Below are 19,669 nucleotides of genomic sequence, written 5' to 3'. Positions count from 1 at the left end.
TGACAAATTGGAGTTTTCGTGATGGTTTCTGAACATCTAAACTCATTTCCTTTCATTTGAACGTCAAAACTCGAACAAAATAAAACGTAGTTTTAAACCGTATTTCCATTAATGCTCAAAATTGATCTCATCATTTGAACAATGTATTTTTTTTTTTTAAATGGGAAAAAAAAAAGACATGAAGGTCGAACCGCGAGTTCTGGCCTGTGTGTATCGAATGTCGTTCTTGTGAGGCCTTGTGAGGAAATGGCTCTCCAAAGTGAATGTACAAGCTCCGCTGATGGGAAATCACATACTGTCCCCTTTTGCAACCCCACTCATCGTTAGAAATCCATCAAAGCTTTTTTTGCGAGGCCATCAGATGTGCACTTTTTGTCCTTCAGTTTCAAACATGAGAATTTGAAATACTTTAATATGTTTTATCTTAGTGCTGCTTCAGTCATTGTGTGTCTCTAAAATACTATCTTAAGGTTTATGACATTTTGCATGTCTTATTCTGTGTCTTGTATAAAATCCCACATCATGTCCATCTTTCTGACTGACCAACCGACCCACCAACGAGTCAAGAAGAGAACCTGACACCCAGCTACACCCTGCAGCTCCTCCCAGAGTGCATCGGGGCAACCGTAAGCCAGAAGGAATATTCAGAATATTCAGACTGCTTTCCCATCGGGACAAACGCCGAGAAAACATTCAAAGGCCACCACCAAATAACCTCGCCGGACTATTTTATTGATAAAGTTAGAAAGTGGAAAGTGACTCATTAGGTGTAAGTCGGGTACATCTGTAGACAAACTACAGTCTTCATCGCAGAGCTACAGTCCGTGAATCTTGAGACTGAATGTAAAAATGTACATAACTGCATAAACATTAAATAGATCTTAATATGCATTGATTCACACAGGGGAAACAGTTTCATCACTTCTCAGAAGTTAACATCCACAGTCTCCGTTATCTCCGCTCTTGAGGGAACAACCAATCACAGCCAAGGAACGTAAATGATGCCACGCAATAGGCTGATCTGCAGACATCAAGTAGCTCTGCACCTTTGTACGTTAACTTCTCAAGCTGCGTTTTCTTTCAAATGTTTTAGATGCGCATTAGAAACAAAAACCCACGAATAGCCAAATTTTCCACAAAAAATTTGGAAGATGAATGCAAATAAGTGAGTGTCACCTGTACATGACTTGTTTGTATTAGTACGTGATATTAATGAGTAAGTTCAGCTTGTCAACTGAGGGATGCTTCCTGTAGTTTTCTGTCTCTTATCAAAATTGTTTCTTTTTGTAATTTATGTTTTCTAAAGTTCAAAAATTAAATTTTTTTAGCTCTATGTGTGTGAAACCAAAGGCCACACACTTCTTCTTGAGCTTTTCTGTTTCTTCGCTAGTATACACTTTACATGTTATAAAAAAAAAATAACTGAGGTTGAAAGTATTTGTAGCTTGTGTTTGTGTTTTCACCGTGAAGGCAAACAAGACGCGGCTGAGCCCCACGTTGTGCTGCTTAGGATTTTATCTGGGAGGTTTTAGGGAGATCAAAAGATCAACTGCCTCCATGCTGAATCATGCCATCTGTGTCAGACTGAGGCGTTTGGTAACGACACTCACCTAAACCACCTTTTCTGTCTCTCGCAACACTTCCACTGCCCTCCAATGAATAAATTGAGCTTGATGGATGTCTCCGTGACTCTGAGGTCATGATTGAACTCGAAGGAGTCTGCTTGAGCTTGTTGAATGTTTTGAATGCGGGGCGGATCCACTCTGGACTCCATTTGTCCATTTTAATGCCACATCACTGGACCTATATTAGTTCTCTTTCTGCTTTTCTTGTTGGGAGTTGTCTTTAGTGGCCAGACATTTTCTTGTTGCTCTGTAAATGTACTTTTTACCTTGTGCTTCAAGTCTCTTACACAAGCCGCAGCCCTTATTCCACGTTTAATGGATGATAGGGCTTGGTTTTACTGTCAGCTTGGATAGCTCATAGTTGAGAGTTTCATTGGCTTTCTAATTTCTGACTCTTCACCTCCCAGCAGTCAACTTTGTGCTAATCTCCGAGGCAGTGGTTTTACAGAGCAGATTGTTTTTCCTGGACTGAGCTGCCTCGGGCCCGAGCATCCACCCAAACCCGTAACAGGCTTTAGCTCTCACCTCGCCTGTCCGACATTCACCCATCTGCCTCATCCTTACTCTCAGATTTCACCTGCTTTCTACGTCTTATACATTCAGTTTAACTCCACAAGGTTCAATTAACATCACTTTGGTGTGCAAAAAGGGCAAAAAACAACAGGATGGGGTTTTAAGGAAAGGTAATAAAATAGTGTTTTAATGTATACAAATACAAAGGAAAAGCAGCAAAGTAACAGCTTGCTAAAAAAAAAAAGTACACAAACTATTGGACCTTTCTGTTTACAATACTGATTAGTTTTTTCTTAGAGCTGTGCATTATAATATCCTTTAAAATGACTCTGAATTCAACCTTAAATAAAGGCATTTCTGATGAATGTAGATTTCAATGTGTAAACTTTTCTGGCTTTAGGATATTCTGAGCCTTCAACTTAATTGGTTTTAGGAAACTTAACCAAATGTTTCATAAACACAGACTTCATCATTTACCACTTTTATTTTTATTTTATTTATTGGATGACATGCCACGCTGCCCTCTGCCTTTTTCAACTCTATTATGCGATGAGACACCTTTACCTGCTCTTTAAAATGGGACACTTCAGTCCCTCTTCAATCTCTTTCTCCATCCGATGTCTCCGTCTCGCTCCATTCCTCTTTGGGGGCACTTATAATAGGCTGAGTGACAGTGGTGGACAATAAAGCAGCAGAATAGATAGGGGAAGAGTCACGACTGAGAGATCTAAAGCCCGGCTCGTCCTGTCAGCCGGAGACGTAAGACAAGGCAAGGGCTGCTCTGTCGGACTGAAAAATAAGGCAAACTCAGCTTTAAATGTGGATAAATTATAATATGCTGAGCAAAGGTGTAATTATCCTCCATATGTCTGTTCGTGTTGTTGAAACAGAGAACACTCAGGGCTTTTAAAGTCCCTGGTTGTACGTAGACGGCATTAGAGTCAAGAAATGGGACATAATAGCCGAGCGCACAGAGGGCAGTTCTCCTAATGACACATCAGGAGACAAAAGTTAAATGTCAAGAGGGATTAAAGTCAAACACCTGCAGGTGACAGCACTGCCACTCTGTTAGGCATTGTTCCGTTATTCAGATACGATTCAGAAACTTTTGATAAACATTTGACTCATGGGATGAAAGAGTACACATTTTTGGACAACTGAAAGCAAAATAGCTAGAAGTGTTTAACCTCCTTTTTCAATAAAAAGGCTGTTTTAATGCCAATCAAGTCCAACCATACTTCTTCCACTGACCAATCATCATCAATGTGGTCATTTAATTAATAAAGATGGTTTTGGCAGTTTTCTGCTCTAGAGGATAGTTAGACCTTCTGTGTTTATATTTGAGAATCTCCTCTGGATTCATTTTGGTTGCTGAAGGTTTGAACATTCCCTTCTTAAAAAACTTCTGAGAGCTTTTCCACATGAATCATCAGCAGCTGCTTTGGTCTCCTTCCTCTGCTGGGTTGTTGAAAGTCTGCAAGAGATTTTCTGTGGTTTCTCCTCACCTGAAATCCTTCAGCTGTCTAGTGTAATTTACTATTTAGCGTAGCATGTGCTACATCCCATTCAGTCCACCTTTAACCATAAAGCACTTTGAAAGCAACGCAATTCGCCAAAGTGCTGTACACAAACAACCAGAAAAAAGCAATACAAGCAAAGCAAATTAATATTGCAGTCAAGATACAGTAAGCATTAATCATTCAGTTGATCCTTAAGATCTAAGTTTCAGCCTTTGCAAACTGGTTCCATATAAATAAGCTCTTGTTCAAAGTGGAGTACCGTGTTTACCAAAGCCTCTCAGCTCTCAGTTTATCTTTGCGCGAAGCGTTGCTTTTAGCACAGCTTTCACTGACATCAACATCCAGACAGAGCCTCACGGCGACAGGCCCCCTCTACCCACCTCTCTGAAAAACAAAACAAAAAAAAATACTGAGTAGCACAGAACATGGAGAGGAAGCATCTCAGCTGTGACATAATCAAGTTCAGAGCGAGCCTCAGTGGCCTGAAACAGGGGGCTTCGTGTTGCGGCGAGAGGCAGAGCTCCCGTACCGTAGGTCAGGTCAGTGGCTGCTTGCTCTCTGGAGTTGCTTTGTGTGACTCATTGTTGCTCATATTTGATAAAGGCGAAGTGGAAAGTGGCCTCAGTTTGAGACGTTGTGGTTTTGTTTAGAAGAGGGGAAGCTAACGGCACAAACACAGTTACACAAGACCAACATTGCCGGTTTGCATCAGCTGTCCTGAATGCAGAGAAACAACCTGACATTACAGGAAAACTTTTTATACGTCGTCATTTAGGCTGTAGTTCATCAGAGAGCGAAGGGGACGTCACGTACACAGCTTGACTGACAGCGCTGAGACTCTCCTCCTGGCTTCCTATTGGTTGTTTCTTACCAGGATCAGAAACTTCTATTTATCTGCCTCATGTTATACTTTTACAACATAGTCACAGTTTTAAGGAATATTCAAAAGACATTTTCAAAAACAACTACCCACTGCAAATTTATAACCCAGCGCACCAAAATGGCTCCTGCCGGCTTTGTCTGTATGTATGCTCTTTGTTTTCTACCAGCGACAAAGAAAAAATGCCCCACAGCTGAACAAAGAATTGAATTGTGTTTCTGTGACAGAATCAGAGGAACGTCTAACTGAACTTAGTTTTTGTTTTCATCTCTGACCCCACGCATGCCGGATTTCCTGGTCAGCGGCGTCCTCGTGGGACTCATCCCTGTCTCCTCCATTAGCATGGTGTTAAAAGCACTCTGTCTCTGGTGCAACATCCTCGCTCGCTGCCCGTCCAGCAGCCTGTTAAAAATGCTTGTTGTCAGGACTATTAAACCCACAGAGGTGGTGGTGGTGGAGGCAGTAGAGCAAAATATAAACCGGCTAACTCTCTGACACGCCACCACCCCCACCCAGCCACTCTGCCAGACCCTTTGCCTCCCCTGAGAACTGCTGATGGAAGCAGAAGAGCGTTTCCCCAAAATGCGCTCGGCTTTCCTGCATTTCAACAAGGAGTAGCCATTTTCCAGAATTTCAGCACATGAAATTCAGAATGTCGCCCACTCTGAATTTTAAATAGCAACAGTTTCCTTTTTGTGGGTCTTAAAAAATGGAAAACCATTCTAGGCTGCTAACGCTTAAGATTTTTCTCAATGTCAACAAGTCCCACGAAGAGACTAAGGCGTTTTCTCTGCACTTTCTTACTTCCGTGGTATTCTGTTGGCAGCCTTTCGCTCCCGAACATTTAAATCATTTAGAGCTCCTCGGGCACGTAGTCTCGCTCCCCGGGTCCCGCTTGATCCCGTACAACCAGGAATGGAAGCGAAACATGTTTTGGCCGCTGCGGAAAGTTTCCGTCTTTCCGCAGCGGCCGCCCACCGCTCGATACTTAGCAGCGCAGCCCTGGATCTTTCATGAAACTTTGATGCAGCTCGGATTGGCCTGCCCGATCGATACCTCATCAGCTCCTCGCCAGGTTGAGCTGAAGTTGGTGGGAACAAAATAATACAGTTATTTCAACATGCTTTGCTTTGTTGTTTCTGCTTTTAAATATTTATTCTCAGCCTGGCAGCAGCGTTCAGACATGCAGATGGAATAAAGCCGCAGTGTTTTTTTTTATTTCTGGTTTCATCATGTCTGTTTGCAGGATATTTGAACTTCTACATGCATGTTAGTCGTTTTATCTGATTGGTTTGCGCAAATCCATGTGAAATACACATATATCTCTTTCTCTAGCTCTGATATTAATATCCTGCTAAGTCATATTTCAAAAGCAAACTTGGAACGTGTAGCTCAGCAACTATCCCAGAAGGTTTTTCTTTTTTTTTTTTTTTTTAATTAGTAGACTACGTTGAAGTTATTTGTTCTGGCAGCTGAATGTTCGTCTAAAACTGAAATTTTCTACACGAAGGGAAGTTAGTGCAGATCCACATGAAGGATTTCAGCAGCAGACGAGAGTGTTGCACCGGCTGCCCGCTGCTGAACTAGCTGCAGGCTGTTGACGCAATCACGTTTTGATCTGTCCCATCATCCATTCTACACACAGACCTGCCCAGAGACCTTTCTTGCTGATCTAGTGCTCGCTGCGGTCAACCCAACTTTGCCCGGCCCCAGTGACCTGCGAGCAGACTGCAGCCGGGCCTCCTCGGTTACAACGGGTTGAGGTGATTGAGCTGTGAAGGAAAAGGGGAAAAAAAAAAAAAAGAGAGACCCACTTAAACTTATCCGCACATTATTTATATATTTTAAAATATTGCATGAATTAAAGTGGAGTGAGATTTAATAAAACAAGAGTAGAAACAATGAATTTTGCTATTTGCTTGTCTCAAGGGAATTTCTAACACAGCTTTCATATGAAATTGTTTGATTAAATGTTTCTCTTGGAATCTAAAAGCAGTTAAACATGCATGTGTGGGAGTTCTCTGTTAGATGAGAGATGAATACAATATGCACTCAGTGATATTTAAAACTGCTTGTGGGGGTCGGGGGGTTCTCTGTTTCACTCTTTCTTTTGCTCTCTCATTCTTTCTTTCCTTCTTCCTTTCTCTCTTTCTTCCTGGACGTCTGAAATAATAAACAGTTCTAAATGCCAATCAGTTTGATTCCAACCACTTCATCCATGATTCCCTACGTCTAAATCAACAAAGCAACAACTTCCTCATTGGAGGAAAACTTGCAGTCAGAATTAAATTTAATTAAAAATCTGTGAGCTGACATGCTGTGGACAGGAGACGACCTCTCAATCTGACATATTTGGAGAAGTTTTCAGATAACTGGGTGGGCAAGTAATACCAAGCACAAATGTGGGATGCTGATAGACTCCTACCGAGGAGACATCGTCAAAACGTGCTTGCAGAAGACTTTAGCGTATGGGTGTTCACACAAATCTGTGTACTCGATGTCATTGCATCAAACACACACACAAAAAAAAATTGTGCGAAAAAAAAAGTTTCATTGAAATAAAATTGTGCCATTTTTAAAAATATTTGTTCCCTGAAATGTCTACATTTTACAACAAAATCATCCAAACTTTGAGTTTGAATTTTGGTTGTGCATGTTAGAACCGATTCTTCCTAAATTTAATTAGCTAGATGCAACTAATTGGTTGGAGGAATGAATGTCCATCTGGCTGAAAGAGCAAAGCCAAACTCATTCAAGAAAGATGTGTGTCTGGAACGAGGTCTTAATGTTCTGACAGCAAAAAAAAATTATATATATACAGATATATATAATTTTTATCATTTTACTTCAGCTTGTTTCATTAAATGCAACAAAATGTCAAAGGTTTCTACAAACAAAAAAAAACAGTTTCTTTATCCACAGAAGCAAAAACAACAACAACAACCACGCAACCTGGTTTCAAAAAGACAGAGAAGGAACGCAGGATAGAAAATCCTCAACATAGATCACAGTAAAATTGGCTCAGAATAGCACATCTATCTTAGAGGGCAGTTTTACAAGACTCTCTGCTGTTATGTGTGCATGCGAGTGCGTGCGTGTGTGTGTGGATGTGTGTGTGCCTCTTGGCCTGGTAAAGGTTACAGTGACAGGTGTAATATTTCCGAATAGGAGATGTCTTGTGAAGTATCTCCAGAAAGTGGGGTCTTGGCCTTTAACGATAGGTTAACCAGATCCCTGACAACATCATCAACTCACACACACAAAAAAAGCTGGACCTCGTCACAAACAGTCACATTCACTGACATTTTGGTCCCAACTACTGCTATTAATACGTCCCTAATCCTCACCTCTCGCCCTCCTCCCACAGCTCCCCAGGACACACAGATTAAACGATCAACCTGAAAAGAGTATTATTTCATCTGTGTTGGGCTTCCTGGGTGAGTTCTGTGTTGGATCGAGCAGGAACCAAAGATGGAGCCTGTAAAGGAGGGCGAAGATATTAATATTGAAAAACTGATATGTCCTGAAACCCAGTTCTGATGCTGTGGTGGGAAAACATCTTCTGCTGTATATTCCAAACACTTTTTTTGGTATACTTTTGGGAGGACTTCCAAAGGAGTAACCCTTAAGACGCTAGCGTGTAACAAGTGGGATTAAAAATGCCAAATATTAGTTTCCACATCAATATATAGAAATGTGTTGTAAACTGTGTAAAGTTTAATTAGCTAAATTCAACTAATTGGTTAGAGGAATGTCCATCTGGCCAAAAGAGCAGGTAAGGAAAATCCTTACCTGATTTAAAAAGGAGGACGTCATTCCAATATCTGATCTACCCAGGGTCAAAACTATGCTTTCGCTCAAATATATACATTTGTCTCCCATAATATTTGGTTAAATATAAAGCTAGTGACATTTAACTAATGTCAGTAGCTTTATATTTAATTATTTTATAGCCATTATGAAGCTTCTGATACTGGTTGAATTTTTTTTTTGGCAAACTGGAAAATGTTTATTCAAATTAGCTGGGTTCCTGACATAGACAACTGTAAAACATAACCCAGAGAGCAGAAACCCAGTCTGTGCTTTGAGAAGTCATTTCCAGAAGCTTAGTCTCGTTTTATCTGGCCCAGAAAAGCAGCTTGGATGTGTGTCTGGGTCCAGTCTTCGTCTCCTTGCTTCAGTGTACTGAAGCAAGGAAACCCAGTTTCAGCTCTTCTCCCCTTGTCTTCCGTCACGTACCAGGCTCCATGACTGTTACTGTGTTCACTCCCCACACGGACCAGATGCTCCCTGCTGTCTGTTTTCCTATTATCATGTTGAAGGACGACGTTTTGCTTCATGCCGTCCAGATCATTAGATACAGACGTGGTTACAGTGTTCGTTTTAACACCCACATGGCTCGTAGTTCAGTCCATATGCTTTGATGCGCGTTACGTGTTGTCATGTCAGGTTTTTTTATTGAGTGTGCAGTTTGAGTGGAGGGAAATTAATTTACTTGAGGATTGCACTGGAAATCAATACAAAGAACCTTATTGTGGGTTGTAATTATCAAAAGGTTTCTGTTCTATATAAGCCTGGCCCTGACTTGTGTGAAGACTAGGCTGTTATTTATCAGTCAAAAATAATCATGCAAAAGATAGACTTTTCTTTTCCTGATCATATATTATATATTTCTATTTTGTATTGCCTTTTGTGTTTCATGTTAATACTGTTGCACAGACCTCAAACCACCACACCTTACTTCTAATTAGAGGAAAATTGGTGATGTAAAGTTATTAAATTCAATGCAATGTAAGTAATAACTTGCAACGTCTCACGTACTTTGAAGAAATCCTTTATTTTAGGTTCTGAAGGATTTCAATGCAAGGAGCTGCCATGTTGGGAATCTTTATATATTCAGAATATAAGATAAAGTATTTTAGATGACCTGTAACAAGTGCACTGCGGCTCCAGCAGGAGATGGAAACATAACGAAATCAATGAATTTACCACAACCTGTGTTGCTCCGAGCAAATTTAGTCACTTTTTTTTTTTTAAACGTTTGCTTTTTTTTTTTTTTTTGCTTTACCATTGTCCCTTGGGAACAGGTCTTTCTCTTCTTTTTTGCGTGTTACTAAATGCGTTGGTAACACTAGTTGGGCCGTTTCAATACAACATCTTACAGCTTTCAACCTGAACAATGCTGATGACATAAAACCACAGCTATTAGGATGAAAGCAGAGGTCAGGAGTTGAGTGTGGTCCGGTAACAGCCCCACAGAGATTCCTTGATTGGGACTTGGAGTTGATATTTTGTCTGGAATCCTAAATAAAATTTAATTTGTGGCCTTAAGCTTTGGACTTTTTCTGAACTTGGTAGAGGTGCTGCTTTATTTTACACTCCAATTGCTTTTATAAAGGCGTCTATAAAGACTTATGCACTTGAAAACCGCCGCTGCTGTCCTTAAGCTAGGCTTTATGTTGTATTTGACTTGTTTTATGTCGGGGTACTATAAAGGTAAATATAATCTTTTGATTTGTACCATTGTAACAGTCTGTTTTAATAGCCTGGTCCTTTAAAAAAGAAAATCATGGAAACAGCAGCAGACCATCTCTATCTGCTTTCAACTGTGTCATTGTTTAAGTGTTTTTGCCACATTACTGGAATGCATACAAATCAATTAAATGTGCTGATTAAATTCAGTCTTTGCAGCTCTATTTGAGGTTTCATTAAATCAGAAACACTACTCATATTAATAAGGTGTAAATAAAGACTCCTCTGATCCACTTGTGCAACACCACTGACCTCCTCAGTCTGACCCTGTGGCCATGTGTATTCGAAAAGGAAGTTTCTCTATCAGACTTTATAAGACTTTAATCACCAGTGATCAGTTTTGATATACATTTCATTCCTGCGTTCTGCGTTCATGTCTGCCGTTTACAGAAGGTGACGAGCTGGTGCCAGCAGTTCCCCTCTGGACTCGGAATAAAACGCGGACCTTATCGGCTCGACTCGGCGCGGCTCTTCGTTATCATCGGTCGGAAGCCGGTTGGACGCTGCTGGGATTATCACACAGCTACGCCGAACCAGACGAGCTCGCAGCGCTTTGATAAGAGTTCTCAGTACTTGGCCGGGTCTCTGTGGAAAACTTTTATTGGTTGACATTTGGCAGAGCAACCCATCATTGGAAAACAGCAGAGGCTGAGCAAATAGGAGTGGAGCAAAGCAACGTGTCTTTGGTGTGATAGAGCAGCTCCGAGGCCAAATAGGAGGATCTGAGACCCAGAAAGTTTACATGAAGCCGGAGTAATTGATCTAAACTTTTCCCAATCTCTCTCTCTCTCTCTCTCTCTCTCTCTCTCTCTCTCTCTCTCTCTCTCTGTTTGTGTCTGCAGGCTGTGGAAACAAATTTGGCCTCCAAGGACAGTCACTGGGTGTTTGTAAATGAGGTAAGACGCCACGATGTTAAATCTGTGAGACAAAATTTCCCTCCGAGTCACGATGAAGAAGGCAGCCTTAGTGTTTCATTATGTTGTAAAGGAGGAATGTCAAAAGTCTGGTCAAAGGACTTATTTGTTGCCCAGGAACTGATTTTGTGATGACTGCAATTCAGTTTAAATTGTCACTGACAAATTAAAATCTTGCGACAACGGAAAACGTAGGGCACAACACGACGTATCATCTTGTAATAACCATGCTGCTTTCAGTCTCTTTAATTTCACTGAATGGACAGCGTATCCATTCAGTGACTTTGGCTCAAAACCCTACACTGGTGGACCCATGATTACTTTATACTCTACAACTTCTAGTAGGAATAAAACTTCTCCAGCACAGTCAGCAGGGTGTGATGGGTGTTGGTGGGACTTTGTGTTCTTCAACTTTCCTGTGTTTTCCTGCTTCAGCACTTATCAAATAAATGAAGGAGTCACAATCAGGCCACTTGAGATGCTGATCGCACAACGAACGACTAATTAAGCCGTTGTGTTCAAGTGTTTTGAAGCAGGAACTCATCAAAAAAAATAAAAATAAAAAATGTAGGACTGGAGTGTGCCACTCCTGCCTTAGATGAAGCTCATTGTTTGGTATTATTGATGCAGGATCATCTTTAATGTTTACACCTTTCCCAAACTTCGCTTTTCAAGCATGAACACGTTAAGCCTAAGTTCAGTGTGAAAGCCATGGATGAAATAAAAAGCTATTTTCTTTTTATTCCCAGCTTATTTTTTAAATTAAATGAATTATCTTTCTAAATATCCTGCGAGTCTATATCACACGCACACCCTGAAGGTATCTCTCTGGTCAGGTAAATGTTTGTTTTCTCTACGTTTTTTTTATTTTTTTGTATTTTACCACATTTTAATTTCCTTACAGCTCCTGCTTATTTTACTGCTAACTAGTTTTAGTAACCATAGCAGTGTGTCAAAACCCCTTTCTGATGCCTCTGGACTCTACGTTCTTGTGAAGTCGACTGTGCAGAGCGGTATCTTTGTTCCAGCGACGGCCCATTTACCTCCAGCCAGGTTTTACAAACTATAAGCCCTGAATCTGTCCCTTTGCTCTGAAGCAGGCAAACCTCTGTGTGTCCCTTAATTATAGAGCAGCTACTTTCTCCTCCTCTCAGTCGCCACAACCTGCCTCAGCTTGCTCTCCTGATCTGCTGTCACCTACACATGGTGTCTGGACTTATCTCCTCTGTGTGTCCTCTGCTCTGACAGAGCTGCCAAACACAACGTGTCTCTGTTTTCTTTGTCAGACGTGTTGTCTTTACTACAAGCTAATGGATGTAAAAAAAAAATAAATGAAAATAAAAAATAGGGTTGATGTTAAAATGCTGGTGAATGTTAATGGGAACGGTTCTTAATTCTTTCTTATTGACATTACTACCTCTTTTTTTTTTCCTACCATAAAATCCCACAAGCCTTTATGTTTCTTTATTTTTTTATAACAGATTCATGTGGGCAAAGTATTTTGTTTTTGTATTGAGGATGTTCTTCACCAATATTCTAAGGATAATTAGGATGAGAAAAAAATAATCAAACAAAAATCATTAAATATCCAAAATCTGGTACTTGACTGAATAAAATAAGAGTCAAAAGTAAGTGACATCCTTATAAAAACAACTAACTAAAGACGAAATTTCTTGTTGGAAAAATCAACATGAAACTACTGAAATCAGTACTGACAATAGGTAATGCATGTAAAACCAGTGCAAAGTACTCTCAATGACAATGTGTACCATTTACTGTATGTACACTTCACCTCTTAATTGCGCAGATATGAACCGTATCTACAAACATAATGTGTTATGTTAAAACGGTGTGCGTCTGTGTCTGGTGCATTTCAGTGAAAACATCTTTAGTCTTTATTCAGTGAACTGACTCAGGGAGAATAGAGTGGCTAGAAATTGTACTCAAGTAAAAGTAGTGATGAATATTTGAAAATGTTAGTCGAGTGGAAATAAGTGCTGCGGAGTGAAACTACTGGACAAATAATTGCTTAAAAAAAGTAAAAAGTTACTCGAGTGTTTTCACAGCTAAATCTATCATAGTGTGGTTTTCAGCAACCTTTTTGTCACCTTATTTGAGGTACGTTAATAGAGCACTTTAGCTTTTTAATAACATTTTAGATTTTAAAAGCTGAATATTATAGGTTTAGAATAGAAATATTTGTTTTCCCACTGTGTGGCAACAGGAGCATGTATGTTAAATATATATATATATGTTTAAAAAGGACAAAATTACAACAAATGTGAATTTTTAGTTTTAGAATCAGGCAGTTAAACTGCAACACATTCCTGAACGGTCAAGACGATTTGGAGCAAAACAACTTTGAAAACTTTGTCAACTAAACAACGTTGATTGATAGTGAAGAATTATCATCGTTGTCGAGATCGATTACAGTGACCGGTCTCAGCAGTTCTACTATAAACAAATCAATTCACAAAGACATGCATAGAGAGAAGGCAAAAAATAAAATAAAATAAAATAACCATTTGAACCAAAACTGAGGGAAAGTATCAGGGTTGGGGTAGGGAAGACAAAAAGCCTGGCAGTGAGGAAGGAGTGAAGATCTCAGCAGGGCCACAGTGAAACCACATGGATGGGTCTGAGTGTGTGAAGCAGCAGCTGTCACGTTTTATCTCTGAACAGTCAAAAATCTACACAATGACACTGAAGCTGCTCAGATGCCGAGTTCAGAAAACAAAAGAAACGGTTCTGTCAAGTCCTGGAATGTGTAACAAAGGAAGAAGAGAGAGAGAGAGAAAAAGAGAACTTAGCACAGGAATATGAATAAAACGCATCCATTCAACTCAACTAATCTGAAGAAAATAGTCTGAAAGAAAGAGAATAAAGATGAATAAAGGTGACTAGAGGCTGAACATTTCAGAACAACAACTCTGCTGATAAAAACCAACTGGATTAAAAATACCTGTTTGCAAACGTTGCACAATATCAGAACGTCAGTCACACAGACAGGCGTTTTCACAAACAGAGAACAAATGCAGGCTGTTATTATTCCAGAGACTCTTCGGGCCATGAGTAACACCAGGAAAATACCATTCCAACTCCCTAAAACCTGATTAAAATGAAATAAATACTAATATGATGGAGCTGAGCTTCCATGAAGGGAATACCGATTAAATGTAAACGAATCCTAAAAACCCACTTCTATGTAAAAAAACAAAAAAAAAACAAAAAAAACATTGAGATAAATATGATCCGGAATTTGCTGTGAGACACATATTTAAGATTGTGTCTCACAGAGGAACTACTGGCTGCATTGGACTTTAGACTGGACTTCAGAACTGAAAAAAAAACAAAAAACACATACATATATAAAAAACACACACACATACATATATAAAACTCTGTACCCCAAGCCATGATCTCCTTAGCTAAAAGTGTTCAAAAAGTAACTTTTTAACTTTCCTTTTTATCGCTTTCTTTCTTTTTTTTCCATCTCGTGTTTTTTCTCTCATGGCTGTGCGTAATGCCGCCTTCCTGATGAACAAAACCTAATTACCCGGGGAGCCTATCGGAAACGGGCGGCGCTAACGAGACACGAAATGCGATAACTGTAAATGACACCGGGCGCTTCTCTTTGAAATGTAAATCCAGTTCTTTGTGAACAAAAAGCACCTCGCCAGGTTACATCACAGCTGCTCCCGTTGCAGCCGTTAAAGTCGTCACCCGTATTGACAACTGAATCCATCAGAGCCGCCCTAATCTGTCTGGGATTTTCTCCTTTATCCCTTTTCATTTTTCTCTTCTCTGTCCTGCCGTAAGTGCCTGAAACACAAGCAGCGGGTAATTGTTGGTCTGTAGGCGGTGAGAGTTGGAGGGCTCCTTTGATCGACAATGAAGTAAATCCAAAAAAAAAAATGAGAGAGAGAGAAAAACCTATATTAGTGCTGATGATTATAAAAAAATATTTAATAGTGCTATTTATCTGGTCATACCAGACTTTTTCTTAAATTATTCTACAGTTTTCTTCTCCTGTCACATGTCAACATGTCCCAAAGCTCCTAACCCTAAACTCCCTACTGAGCTGCATTTGAGTGACATAACTTTAGCTACAAGGCTAGAGAAGCTAACATTATGAAATTGTTTAGTTTTTTTGCCATGATTTAGATAAAAAACAATACTTTAATAAGATGTCAAAACATATTTGCATTTTTAACTAATTTCCTCTGCTTAAAAAAATGTCACCTGTTTGAACAAACATGAGACAGAAGGTCTTTCTGAACCTGCAGCTGTTCCAGTTACTCTGTGCTTTAGAAGGCTTCCTGAGGTTTGAAGGATGTGTTAGTGAAATATTAATGTGTGAAAAATAAATTTTGTTTGTGTTTACCTGGAATTAGACAGGAATTGAAAGTGAAATATGGACTTTTTTTTTTTAAGAAACTTAATTTTCTTGTTTTGGTGTAGTACATTAAACAAAATCCGTAGTGGTCTGAAAACCAAAACGTGTCAGTCAGGCTCATGGAGTAGATAAACTTTATTCAGTAAAAAATAAATAAAATAAAATAAAACAAGGAAAGCCAACCGTTTACATTAAGTCAGTCACTTTGTGGGAACTTCTCATTCTGAGAGCAGAATTCCCCCTTTACCAGGAATACCAGGAAGAATCCGCCAGCAGAACCAGTCCAATTGCTACAACATGAGTCATTGAAGCACAGTGGTAGATTTAAAATACATCCACCACAGATTTTAAGGTTTACATGTAAAACAACCCACTTTTCCGCTGTAATATTATTGTTTTCTTTTTACGTGATCCAGAAGTTGCTCTAAAGACAAACGCCAAAACACTAGTGACCATTTTACCCGCTGCCAGGCTGTAATAAACCTCATTCATTTTGCATGAGCTGCGGTAAAAAAAAAAACAAAAAAAACTTCTCAGACATTAACGCATTTTTCTGCACAGCATCCTCACCCGCTTCCTGGAGACGCCGTCGCTCTGCGTTTCTCAGAAAAAATCACTGCCCTCCAAAATCTCTTATCTGATTCTTTCCGCGACTTGTCCACTTCCTGTTTGCCGTCGCCGCCGGCTCCTCTTAAGCCTGCCTGTGCCTGAATGGAGGAGGTTTATCATTTAATGTGGCATTACATGCAGTTTAGTCTCCATTTTGGTGATTGTTTTTTTTTTTTATTTTTTATTTTTATCTGACTTTGGCTAATGTTGACATCCAGCTGATGCTAGAAATATGAAGTAACTTATTAAATGCAAGTTCAATTTCAAGGTCTGTGGAACAGAATTGTTACGGCCCCCCCCTTTGTGAGGAGGAGGGGAGTAACACGACAACCATAAAAACTTGACAGAGTCCAAGTGAATGTTGTCAAAAGAAGGGATTTATTGATGACAAAAATCCCAGAAGGCTCACACAAACTGTGGGGGAGAAAGGGGCGGTTAGGTGGTGCCAAATCAAAGAAAATAATAAAACAAAACAGGGCCTATCTACTGACTGTGCTAAAGAAACAAAAGAAAACAAAAACTCTGCCTATCTAATCTAACAAAAATTTCCACCAAAACTTTACATGGGTGGCACCCACCTGCTTACCTAGTGTATCTAACAGAAAAAACACCTACGTGATGAAATGTACAGGGTACCCCAAACTTACCTCACCCTCTAACTCCCACCACAAACCTTCACACAAAGAGGAACAAGTTATGCGTCAAGTAACAAAGACAGCTCCCAGCTCTCCCCAGCTGGGCTGCTTAAATAAGGCCTCCCTGGATGCTGATTGGCCCATGGTTGATGAGAATCAATCAGGGGAGATTGACACCAGCTTTCCCTAGTACCTGTGAAGAGACAAAGGGGGAGGGGAAAGAGAAACAAACAGCCTGGCAGGCATGTAACAAGAATGAACTCTGATTTGAAAATATCCAAAAATTACATTAGATTTTCACATAAATAATTAAGAAATACATTTCCATTAATATGAGTGTTAATTTTCTTTAACAACTTTGTATTTGAGCACTTTGGTCTCTTTGAAATTTACTGTTCATTTTGCAGAAGTTAAAATTGAACAAAAATCATATTTTTTCCACTTCATTCTAAGGTTGATTTATTTCACAGCTGGTCTCAGAAAAAAAAAACCATGATTGCTCAAGAACTTTTAACAACAAAGTGAAGAAATATGCTGATGACCAGAGGGTCTTCTTCTGGTCACAGAAAGTCTTTGGTACTTAAGACATAGTTTCCAACACAGATAATTATTGTCTAGCCTTTAAAATCGGTTCAAAATACGGGGTTCACGTCGAGATTTTAATGTGAAGCAGCTGCCACTTTTTATGTGGATGGAATAAATTATATTTCAGTAGAAATAACAGTGAGTCTTGTGTCTCGGTTACTTTTACGGCCCCCGATTTTTGACATTTAAAACCTTTTTTTTTTCTGTTTTCTTCCCAGTGAATAAAAAACAAAAAAACAAAAAACTCTGAGTCACTTCTGTTTACAGCTTCATGTTTAATTGGATGAGGACGACATAAGGAGAAACCGAACAGAGTGGGTTTACTTTACTTCAGATGGGGACTATCTATAATTACACCTTCAAGAAAATAATTGGCTTTCTCCTTGTTGTAGCAGTTAAACATGTATACGAACGAGTACAGGAAGCTCTTTAAGAGACAGTGTGACTGCGCTCTTATGATTTACAGCCGGCTGCTTGGTCGCATTAATTAACGTGACATCGTCATATAGAGGAAAGAGTCGCGCGTCGCTTTATGAGACGCCTCGAACTTACGGCAAAACATTTGTTCTGCCTTTCGTTTCTTCCCCTTTGCTCACATGACCGCAGGAAATCAGCGACACGGAGATCCTGGAGCTGACCCACAGCGCGCTGGGGCGCATGACTGTGATCCGACAGATTTTCCCCCTGTGGAAGGACAGCAGCACCCGGTGCATGAGGCAGAACCACCGGATCTCGTCGCTGCTGTGCGACCCGCAGGAAGGATACCTGCAGAACCTGGAGGTAAAAAGAAAAATAAAATAAAATAAAAAATAACCACTGTCAGTATGTCAGTCAGAAATATTCAAGCAGCAGATGTGTAAGTTTTACTTTGCAACTGACACCTGTTGGCATGGTGATGTGCCCACTCTCCACCTCTGCCGTAGTTTGAGTTGTACTTCAGGTTGGGAAACATGCAGCGAAGGAAAAGGCTGGTTCTACATAACATCTGTCAGCTTCTGCTTACTGAAAAGACTTATAAACAGTCTGAACAACTTTTTGTGTGTGTGTGTGTGTGTGCGTTTGTGGAGACAACGTAACCAAAAAAAAAAAAACATCTTTGTTAAAGTAGTTACTATGAAGGCACAGAATTGTTGTTTTGACTCTTGATGATCAGGAATTAACATCACATCTGCATTTTATGACATCGATTGGATAACATAAACCTCCAAATGCTCTCCCAGTAGGTTTGCTCCTTACATTTTTGGCTCAGATCGACTCTGTGATGACGCAGGTTGCACGCATTTAAATATACATGCGTGATATTTTTGGGGAAAAAAAATCCACCCAAAACGTATGTATATTTATGCGAGAGCCTGACCAAAAAGCACCGGGCTTTCAAAAGGCTCGCGCTGTGAATTATTCACCTCATTTTGAAAGCAGGTGATCATTTCGATGCATAGGAAACGAGACTGAAAGGGATTTGCTGCACTGATAGCTGGAGATTTCACTGTGTGTTCCCCTGATATATATGCTAATCAGTGCGTCGAATGCATGAAGCCATCTGATAGAATTTTAACTTCAACTCTTTTTTCTTTTCTTTTCTTATTAGCATTTTTGACAGAAGTAATTAAATGGAAACATCACTCCACTGTCATTTACAATCTGCAGCTTTTGATTCCCCCCCACACATGTTTTACCATCTGTGCCTGCTGCAGTTTCACATTTAAAGTTTGATTATGCAGCCGAGACATTTGCGATTTGATAACTTTCAGGTATGATGATTCTTGTGGGCCATATTTAACCCTTTCATGCATGAATTATGATCCTTTGTGTCGGGGTTTAGATTTTTCTCAAGGCATAATAAAAGGTAGGAAATTATTTTTAAGTGATCAATTGTAATTTTCTCCAAATACAAAGTTGTTGTTTGAAAAATACGTCAGTAGTATTGTTCTTTAGGGGATATCGGATGTCACAATATTTTTTTTTACCTCCAGGAGTTGTCTGCAGTAGAAGGAGGGACCGGGTCGGTCGGCATGCTTTATTGTCTGTTGGCCATATTGGATTTAACAAAAATAATTTCTTGCATTTGCCGCTGATGGCCAATAGTTGATAGTGTATTTTATTATGCATTAGTGTCCACTTCAGTGGTCTGTGTGCATTTATAACATAAAAATCCACAAGAGGCTCAAGAACATGGCTTTTAGACAGCTATCCATTGTACTGACCACCATGCATAAAAGGGTTAAATTGGCTTCCAGAAGTTTAATGTTCAGATATAAACAAACTTTCTCAAAAGTTCCATGAGAAGGTGCCGATAAATCGGATAATCTTTACCAGTAAATAGTAGGGGGGGGTTCTCGTGGTTTTGAATAATTTCTTTTTTATTTCAGTGTTTTTGATCAAATTAAACCTTCACATTCTTCTCATTCAACTTTTTGTGTGCTTGCAATGCTTAATTTATTCCGAATAATTGCCGCCCTT

At 39.7% G+C, this 19,669-nt stretch overlaps 1 protein-coding gene across 3 annotated transcripts in view; it reads left to right on the top strand.

Moving 5' to 3' along the window:
• grid1b (glutamate receptor, ionotropic, delta 1b) overlaps positions 1 to 19,669 on the top strand; it is a 439,103-nt gene that overhangs the window by 360,531 nt on the left and 58,903 nt on the right. For all 3 annotated transcript variants that reach the window (XM_088016453.1, XM_088016451.1, XM_088016450.1), the window contains 2 exons: positions 10,913 to 10,966; positions 17,816 to 17,989. In XM_088016453.1, the coding sequence (XP_087872579.1) occupies positions 10,913 to 10,966; positions 17,816 to 17,989 (228 nt within the window). The remainder of the gene's footprint in view (positions 1 to 10,912; positions 10,967 to 17,815; positions 17,990 to 19,669) is intronic.

This window comes from Poecilia mexicana, unplaced genomic scaffold, assembly GCF_051168715.1.
Source record: "Poecilia mexicana isolate PSO_F unplaced genomic scaffold, ASM5116871v1 scaffold_19, whole genome shotgun sequence".
Lineage (NCBI taxonomy): Eukaryota > Metazoa > Chordata > Actinopteri > Cyprinodontiformes > Poeciliidae > Poecilia > Poecilia mexicana.
This window is presented reverse-complemented; position numbering and strand designations above follow the sequence as displayed.